Source organism: Gavialis gangeticus, unplaced genomic scaffold, assembly GCF_001723915.1.
Source record: "Gavialis gangeticus isolate Ggan-Ray unplaced genomic scaffold, GavGan_comp1, whole genome shotgun sequence".
Lineage (NCBI taxonomy): Eukaryota > Metazoa > Chordata > Crocodylia > Gavialidae > Gavialis > Gavialis gangeticus.
In genome coordinates, this window is record NW_017729005.1 from 3,731,941 (window position 1) to 3,742,217 (window position 10,277).

The 10,277-nt window shown below is 40.1% G+C and overlaps 1 protein-coding gene across 5 annotated transcripts in view; it reads right to left on the reverse strand.

The window, feature by feature from the left end:
- The window catches only part of FAM126A (family with sequence similarity 126 member A), a 91,585-nt gene that overhangs the window by 15,822 nt on the left and 65,486 nt on the right, over nt 1–10,277 (reverse strand). For all 5 annotated transcript variants that reach the window (XM_019508569.1, XM_019508572.1, XM_019508571.1 and 2 more), the window contains 3 exons: nt 5,993–6,109; nt 5,069–5,156; nt 4,382–4,541 (listed from right to left, as the gene is read on the reverse strand). In XM_019508569.1, coding sequence (XP_019364114.1) covers nt 4,382–4,541; nt 5,069–5,156; nt 5,993–6,109 — 365 coding nt within the window. The remainder of the gene's footprint in view (nt 1–4,381; nt 4,542–5,068; nt 5,157–5,992; nt 6,110–10,277) is intronic.

The window sequence follows — 10,277 nt, forward strand, 5'->3', positions numbered from 1 at the left end:
GAAGGCGGGGGGGTTAAGGGTGAGCAGCAGGGAACGGGGGGTGGCCTGCAGCTGTGAGAGGGAGCAGGCAGGAGGCAGATATGGCAGAAGGGCAAGCTGCTTAACCTCCCCAAGTCACCTGCCCCCTGCAGCAGTGGGGGCATGAATTAAAGATGACCCTCCAATAATTAGATTCTATAGATGGAAAAATTATATTTAAAAAATCTACGTATAAAATCTAATTATTGGAAGATCATCTTAAATTCAAGGTCATCTTAGATTCCAGTACATACAGTAAGTCAGCGAACTACCCAACTATTGTTAGCCAGTCTTGCAATCAAGTAGGTGCTAAACTGTGCAGCATGTAGAATCTTGAGTTCTTTACAAGCAAAATTGTCTATTAACTTATGCTATCACAAATGTAATAATACACAACTGTTTCCCACAAAAGGTTATCATTATAGGTTATTTGTAAAGCTGAATGGTGGTATTTAGAAATGCTAAAAATCCTGAGAAAATACCCCCCCCACTTCACAAGATTCAAAAGATTAATTTGGCCCTAAAAACTTTTCCATTCCTATTTCATGCTATAATGCTTAGTATTCCAAGAATAGCATTATTTTTTCTCCGCTCAAAGGTCATCTTTTTTGCTGGGTGCTCCACAAACATCTACTTGCTTGTTTTTATTCAGTCATTTATGTAAATATACATCGGGTCTCATAACACAAAGGATACCTTTCAATTGATGTTTCTACATAAAATAGATTCACTTCTGTAGGTGAGATATAAAAGTTCTGGCAACACTTCATTAGTATAACATTTATTTTAATTTCTTTCTTTAGGTCTATACCTATTTCTTTAATTAAAAAACTCAGAAAGTTTACAACCAGTATAGAATTTTCCTTCTTTTTTCTATTTGTGGACGGAGCTAGAACTATTATTACAAACTTGCACTTAAGTATAAATACTGAAGACCAACAGTGGAACTAATCCATTTGCTTTAATGTTTATCATCTGCAGGGAAACCAAGTCATTTGTGACCAAATGTTGGTCTGTTTCAAGTGCATTTGATCCCTGTCTAATTACCAGTGGACAGATGTAACACTTTATTAAGTTCTTTGGCCTGCGTTATTGCTAAAATCTCATAACTCCTTTTTTTCTACACTTAAGCAAGAGGCATAAACAGATGGCAAATGTTCCCAAATTTTTCAATTTTCTCTACCAAGTCAAATGGCCATCCTAATTCAAACTACACTACACCCTTTTCAGCTGCAGGCTGAAATGACCCACCCCAGATTAGAGATGAAAGGGTAGGGGGGAGCTAGGACCCTACTGCACTTGTCCCCATAATGGGGCAGGGAAAGCACTTGCAACCACAACCCCCTTTCCTCCCCGCTTTTCCCCCCAGCTGCTGAATGGTGCAAAAGCCCCACATCCGCAGATAAGATCTAAAGGTTCTGCAGGCCAGATCCAGTCTGTGGGCCATAGGTTACAGATCCCTACTCTACACAACTCCTTAAAGAACTTACTCATTTCCTTCTTCCCTGTCTGCAGCATCTGGTTCTTTTCAATGCTACTCAAGTTCTCTGCTGAGTTATGGCACCTTGCCTCCATGACTGTCTCTCAGGGAATGTTTACAAAAATTCACAGTGAGGGGGAAACTTGCTACATAGACAGAGAGATGGTTGAAAAGGGAGCTGCTATTGACAACAATAGTCAAGTTTTTTGATAGAATTTAAAAAATAAGATTTTTGAAGAGAGGTTGGTTTAATCTATAGAGCCCATGCCATTAAAAACCCCCACCAAAACACACTGATTGACAACACAATGTAGGCTCACTTTTGGCATATGGAACAAAGAAACATCTAGCCATCCAAATGTACCTCTCCTCCCACGCAGACAGCCCCCAAAAAGCATTTTTGGGTGCAAAAGGTCTCATTTGAAATGTTGTTTTCACCCCTTACTAAACCTCTTCCCCCTGGTTGCCAGCACCCATGGAGTCCCAAATTGAAGTCTCCTCACTGAATCAAATGTTACTTTGACAAGTGTTCCTGGCCCCCCACCTGTAAAAGGGAAAAACCCCCAAACCCTACCACCATCACCACAAATCCTTGTGTCCATCTTATTTCCCTCTCCCCACAAAAGCTATCATACCTTGTTTTGAATACACCAATCAACTAGCATGGAGGTTAAAATTATGCTTCCCTGAACCATCGAGTCATAAGAAAATAGTTTTTTCTAGCTTTTACTGAAATCTGACACTACCAAACACCTCTTGCCTTACTGTTATCTGCTGCAGCACACATATGTCCCACCCATTGTCTCTTGAACTTCACCATCTGCATCAAGCATGACCCCTGAAAGAAGGCAATATCAAAGCATGATTTCCATACAGACTGCAATCTTTAAAGGTGCTGACACTTCAGCAAAGATAAGAACTGCATGAAGACCCAACATTGGTCCTATAGTCCATATATTTATTCTATATTACCCATAGTGACAGAAACCCACATTAAATCTACAATCATTTGTCTTCAGTCCTTTTGAAGGAGATAACAGATCCAGGCCCTCTGGTCTATATTCAGCTGCATCATCAAATCTGAATTAATACCAAAGCCATTCCTACTGAGTGAGCAATGGCTATTGGGACTCAGAGGAGAAAAAAAACTGCTAGTCTATCCTCTGACTGTGTTTTGACTATAAACAGCCCTTTTTGACAAACATGCTTTGCTTTTTTTTAAATATTTTTCATTGAGACCTTAATATAGGTATTAGTTCAAATTTACATTACTCTACTTACTCATAGCCATTAGCAAGTGTTTTGTAGATTAAAAAAAAAAAAAAAAACCAGCAGCAAGAGAGACAAGGTTTTTTTTTATCCAAGTCCTACAGTTTGTTTGTTTGTTTTTAATGGTCATAATTTTATTGCTAGTTAAACAGCTCATGATTATATCCATGGTAAGACCAACACTGAGCACATCATATACAAGTGAAAATGTCAATTATAATTAAAAAAATGTAACTTGGTGAACTTCAACCCTATTCAGACCCAAGGCAAGGACAATCCAATCAATATAGCAATTCTGATCTCTGGTCCATTTTCTCTTCCTCCTCAGAATGGAGCAGGCAGAGGATGGAGTGTGGATTAAAGCTTCTGGTTCTGCAGCTGTTCATTAAGTGTCCAGGTTTCTGGAAGACTACTTCAGGTCAGTGACCTTTTTTTTTTTTTTTACTATTTCTTTCATTCTATCCACGGCAATTAATACAATCATAACATGAACCTTCTCCTGCTCTACCCTTAGAGCATCTACCTAAGATTCTGCAGAAATACATTATCTACCAGAAATTACTTAGGTCAGTGCAAGTGTAACCACTTTATACTGGACACATGTGGAACTTCACAGATGTTTAACAGCTGCATCTATAAAGAGCTTGTATGTAACCAGTCTATCAGATTCAAGAGTTTTATACAATCCCATTTTTCAGTTTAAAACATGAGCACTTGGAAACAGAATTGTAAAATTTCACCAGAACTTCATCAAATATGTTCATCCACAGTTAGGACAGTGGTTTTCAAACTTCCTAAAGTCACAGACAGAAATTTTTCATGACATCTGCCACAAAACCTCTACCCCCACTGTGGAGCCAGGTGACCCAGCCCAACAATGGCAGCACACTGCCTCCTGGACTGTTCTGTCATTACTTCCAATCTCTTTGCGAAACCCCCGATCACTAGGATCTCCATAAATCACACCAGAAGTGCCCACCGTAGCAGCTCCTTTAATGTTTTTCATTTCATTGCTTGCTGCCCTGGAGGGGCCCCACCAGCTGGGCTGTTCACCATTGGCCACCAGGGAAGCAAAAACCGCGGTTTTAAATGTGCTGTGGTTTTCACTTCCCCGGTGATCATTGGCAAATGGCCCAGGCATGGGACACCTCTGCCAATCAAGAACAAGGGGTTAAGTGGTGAAATGAAAAACATTAAAGGAGCTGCTGTGGGGGGCACTTCCAGCACAATTTACAGAGATGATCTATAGCAGAACCCCAGGGTTCCATGGAACAGTTTGAAAACCACTGAGTCAGGAAAAAACAGGTATAGTTAACTGGTGGTAGCCAGATTCAAGGCAGCAAAAGAGAATGGATAATGATTCAGATATCCAAGTGTACAACATTCACTACCTAATTAAGTTTCCAGCAAATCCCCTTGGACCTGTATTAATAATGCCAGTACTTCTCTTAAGAGAAAGAAACAACTGTGACTTAAGAGACTCTTTCTTATAATGATTAAACAAAAAATAGTAGTATCTAAATTCCCTGTGCTGCTTTAAAAATTAAGGCTATTTTAAATGATAAATGCAGCCCTAATACAAGTTCAAAGTTAAAGGCAAACAATGTTTCTTACCATGTCTTTTCCATCTATGCCCCCGGATAGACATGCTAGTCACAGCATTTCTTGATATTCTAGATGAAGTAGGTGTAATTTCAACCTGAATGCACCTAGTACCTTCTTTACTAGATTTCATGGCACCTTGAGGCAGTGAAGCCTTTATTGCATTAGCAACCTAGAGAGGAAGAATGTGGGTGAAGTTCTTAACATTAAGATTTGAATTCTAATAGAAGTAACTTATTGTAAATGGTCCTAAAGTATTCTACTACTCTTGGAAAACTGTGTGCAATTTGAGTTCATGTGACTGTATTGTTCAAAGTTCTGAAGAGAGAAAACTGCTGCAATTATACCTACTTTAGGTGATGTAAATTCAGTGAAATTTGAAAAGTATCATCACAATGCCTTAAGTAACTGTTGTGACAATAAATAGCCATCTTTTCAAATGGAAACTAAAAATATTCTTCAGGGTGTTTTTGTGCTAACTTCTGAAAGCTGTAAGCTTTATTTATAATGGTTAAATGCACACACGAAGAACAAGCTTCCAAACACCTTTAGTATAGGCAGTGTAAGTGATGTTTTATAAGCTTATAATTCTCTGCTGTAGTGCTAAATCATAAGCATAATCAGGATGACTTAGAGTGTAACAGCTCTGAATTAAAAATTTTACAGGGGAGTTGAGGGGAGGAGCCGGCAGGTACTTACCAGAAGTGGTTCTGGATACAATTCCAGCTGGGCTCTATACAAAACATCATCCATAGCTTTACGAGCCAGATCCCATTCTCCATTATAACTAAAAAAACAACACACACACACACACACACCATATGAATTTATTTTTCCTAAAGACTGCAAACTTGTTAGATTATCTCCAGTAGGGTATAGTTTTCTATTGATTATATTGTTTTCAAACATTTAGTACACTTCCCTCAGAAATCAGTTCTGATGAATCCCTAACTTTACTGTTTATAAAGACAAGTAGTATAACAAAGCACAATTCTTATAGACTTTTTAATTTTATAAAAAATAAATAAACAAACCGCAGACTCAAAATAAACGTGCTTATATTCAACCACTTATACTTCTGAACAAATTAGTTTTAGGTACATATCCAATAAAGTTGTGGCATTTTAGCACAATAGGTTCAACAGTACTCTGCCACATTTTGAATATTGGTCAAATATTATCAAGTTTGTAGGAGTTAATACAATAATTCCAAAAGTAGTTACAAGTTACCCATGACCACACACAGATCCTAATAGGACTGATGGTAAGAAAAGGAGTAATATGGGAAATGAAAAAATGCAAGATTAATTTTCTAAAACTGTACACACATTGGTCAACTCAAATTTAACACATACAAGACAAATGTTGCATAAGTACCATTTTCAAGTAGCTGTTCACAGATATTCTGATCTCATTAAGTTTACCAGGTGGTATTTTCCCCATCCTGGGTATGCTAAATCACAGCAAATAGTATACAAATTTTGCATGTCTATCAAGATAAGAATCTATACTCCAGAACATTTGATTAGGTCTGCCAATCAAATTAAATTTTGAAAGGGTATAGCCACATGCAACTTAAGCTATCATGTTTCTAAACAGAGTACAAGCTTATGGTAAACTTACAAGGCATAATAAATCCCAGTTAGCATTTGGACCATGAATTCAGAAGAAACTGGAATCCTGTTACTTATTCCTTTGTATTTTCTCACTTGTTGGCGAGGATATCCACACACGCAGATTCTAGAGAAACCGCATATTTATTATTAGTACAACTTCAATTAAGTGAGGCTTTGCATAATATGGTAGAGCGAAGAGTTTAGTAAGTGCTGTATCTAGAAAGGACATGGAGAAAATTAACCCACTCAACAACTACATAGATATAGCTCTTTGCTGAGCTATATCACTGTTATCCATTTTGAAAAAGTGTTCAAAATGCCCTCTTCTGCCAGAGCACATATCTTTCACACTAAACAAAAGAAGTGTATGTCACAAACAACTGAATGGAAGAGCAAAAGATTGAGCTTGTCAATTAAAATACACCTGAATTAGATAGCAAAAATATATTTTTAATGGGAAAAAGTGCTTCCTAATGAAATATACACTTGAATACAACTGCTAGGGCGTTTGTCACTGAGATGAGGATTCCTAAAAGCAGATTCATGTATGTTGCTCTACATAAGAAAAAAAATGACTAATATGGACAAATATTTGGGAAGTGAAAAGTTTTGGGGTGGAAAAAAGAAAAAAAGGAAAAAAAAAAGAATGAGCTCTACATTCAAAAGACTTATGGAAGCAGTAGGAAAAAAATAACTTTTAAGTTGTTTTCAATCAAAATCCTGTCAGATCCTGTAACCTATATGGGTTTTGGAGAACAAAGATGGCAATCGTGTAGTGATTCACTGTATATATATTGTAGTTTTTCCAAATAGGCAGTCTCCTTTCAGAATCTAAAGGAATATAATATAGTTCTGTTAGACTATTTTACAATCTAATTTGATTTCTTCTTTCTGGTTCTGCTATTGATTTGCTGGGCACATCACTTCCCTGCCTCCTTTTCACCATACACCCTGTTTTGTCTACTTACACATTAAGCTTTTCAGTTCTTTATGCATGTAAAACAACTTATCATTTTTCCCAGGTTAGAAGATAATATCAAACTTCAGATGTACTCAGCATGCATACACACACACTGCAGGAGTCCTGAGACTAAGACAGGCCAAATGCATTATGCATTTATTAACCGCACAGTTTATATCTGCACAAAGTTTAAGCAGTCAGTAAACAAAGCAGTAGACTTATCCCATTTAAAATCTACCCAGAATCCTATAATGTTAGTCTATTTGTTAAAGCTTTAATGAAGAGCTGACCACCCCAGCTTGACTTCGCACCAAGGAGCCTGGAAGGGCTCTCAGTTTCCCTGCCATAGTGCTGGAAGACTGAAGAGTCACTGCACAGGGTGGAGCCTGGAAACTGAGAACCCAGCTTGAGCTCAAGGCAGCTGCAGAGCCAAAAGTCCCAGTTCTGCAAGATAGGAATACAAGAAGCCCTCACGGAAAAAACAACAACAAAAACCAAAGAATATCAAGTCTTCAGAGAACACTTGAGCAAAAATACAGTGGTACTGTAATCAGAACTCGTGGTAGAAGTGATATCTTTTATTAGACCAACTAGAGTTTTGCAAAAAATAAAAACAAAAAACCCCCCGGCCTGTATTTAAATATTGCTGTAATAATATTTAAATCACGCAGCAGTAGTCTGAACCTTAAATCTCAGAACAGAGCTACAGCATCTTACTGCAATTAAACAAGAGCAGTAGAGGCCAACTCCCAGGAGAATGAGAGCTGACCCTGATCCATTTATAATTTCCCCTTCCAACTTTTTTTTTTGGCATACATGCTGTATGTTCACTACAAGGGTGTATGCTCCCCAGCCTGAGAAACACCAGTCTAGAAACTTTAAAAACATCCAACTGAACATCATACAGTCACATAAAATATTAGGACCCTACCTAATCCCCCAGGATCCCCCTGTAGCCACAAGCAAACATATAAAATGATAATTGCAAAAGGGTCTACAAAAGCATCTACTATGGCTGTAGGTTGCTGACCCCTGCCCTTAGAGCTATATGTTCTGGCCTGCGGATGTGCCACAACAGGGGAAAAAAAGAGGAATCAGCAGGCGCTTTTCCTGTGTTGCCATGAGAAAAAGCAGCGGCAGCAGCTGGATCCTACCACATGCCCGCCTCTGACTCAAACTGGATCAACGCAGTCCACAGCCTTGAAAGGTTGCTGACCACTGCACTATGGCCCTTCGCACAGAATACCCCCTCACAGACAGGATCTTTAGACCAAGGAGTCAAAGGCTTCTAGAACTACCATGTGCCACAAAAAGAGAGCAGGAGAGATCAAGGGGACCATCAATGCTTTGTACCTCTGCAATAGCTAAGAATTAAGTTAAAAATGCCCAAATATTCCTAGGAGGTAGACTACCCAAAAGACCTTGCCAAGTCTGACCCTGGGGTAAATTCATTCTTGAAACCAAACCCAGCAGTTGGTTTAACTCTCAGCAGATGAGCAAACCACTTCTCAGGGCTACTATTTTAATAGACATAAAAGTATAATATGGGACTGAAATTAGATTTTAAGTTCTTTAGTGCAGGCACCTCACCCAATTTTATTTGTTCTTATAAGGGATTCTATTTGTACTGCATTTCACAAGATCTTAAAATCCTGACAGGGGCCCCTGAGCACCACAGCTGCCTGAAATGCATCTATAGAAATTGGTCATGGTTCAGCAAACTGTTTCCATCCTCCATTTCTCCACTGGAGATCAGACAGGAGAATGTACCACTTTCCTGTTCAGGAAGTCTGTCAAACCTAAGGACTGAGACATTTTAGCAAGGCACTGTAGAAAAGCTTGACAGGCATTCATCCATCTTTCTTGACACATTTTGGAGTCTCAAGTTTACAAGTTACTGGGAAATAAAAGAGCCTCCAATATGTCAGCTACTTCGTGACAAATACCCATCCATGCTTATGATCTTACCTTCTGGTAAACAAGAGGTATCTTGCCCCACTTTTACTGAGGGGAAATTCACATCCTGTCTTACTTTCCAGGAACTTCTTTGTACACCCATACCCTCAAATACATACAGTTCCCAGTGCTTATAATGGATTCTGTCCAACAAGCAGCCACATGTTACTGAGTTAAGTGCATACAAGCATCATGAGCTGGGACATCTAATACATAATGAAGTACAGTTAGAAGGAGGGAGTATTTAACAATAGCATAATAGTTATAGATTTTATCCAGATCAATAGTGAATTATATTCTTAAATAAGGCTAAGAACTGTGGATTGATTTAGCTCATTTGGCTTTAACTTATTCTCCTAAACAAAAGGGATTCTCATTGGTAATCATCAGGGATCCTGGTTTTCTCAGTTTAAAAAATGCAAATTATCTGATAAAACACACAAAATTCCCTGATTAAAACCCCTAAATCCGTTATTAAAATGAAACACCACTATATATATGGGTATCAATTGAACACAAATGTTTTATCAATATATTTACAATTTTAAAGCAATTTGGAAGCCTACCAGTGCTCCAATCACTATAATAAAGTAAATTCTAAGCACCTATACATTTTCGTATTTGATTTGGGGTTTATCATGGAAAAATTGGAATTTTCCCTGTCCCCTTAGTTCACTGGGACACAGGACCAGGCCCCTCACTCCACACCCACAGCTCCCTCACCCTGCCAGAGGGGAACCCCAGCTCCAGGCCTGCAGCCCCCCGCAGCAGTGCCCAAGCCCTGACTGCCACCCACAGGAGGTGGTGGCTCCTGCAACAGAGCAGAGTGCAGAACCCAGCTCTCGCTTCCTCACAAGTGGCACAGCCAAAGCAGAGCCTTTGAGGGGTGGAGGGGTGGGGCAAATGCAGGCTGGTGGTTGCAGACTCGGAGCTCCCCACCCTGCTGCCCTCCCCGCATGCCCTGTGCAGCCCAGCAGGTGGGACCCAGAGTGGCAGGGCAGTGTCAGGCTAAGCAGGGGAAGCTCCTTGCTGCTGCAAGCCCCGTACCCCCAGCCCACCCAGCTGCAACAAGGGCCATAACTCTATGCCACTTCCCCCCACTGCTGTTGAGCAGACAAAGGGCACTTTGCCAGAGCAATGTAGGGCTTGCAGTGGCAAGGAGCTTCTGCCCTGCCACGCTGGGTCCCACCGCGGAGCCCTTGGGGGGGAGGGCAGCAGGGCAGGGAGCCCTGAGCCCACAGCCCACCCTCACCACCACCCCATGCACATATCTGTGGGGCACATGCCTCCCCAACCCCTGGGAGTGTGCACAGAGGCAAGGAGTCAGCCCACCCCCACGGGCATGCTGACCGTCCTTCTCCCACTCTCCCCAGCC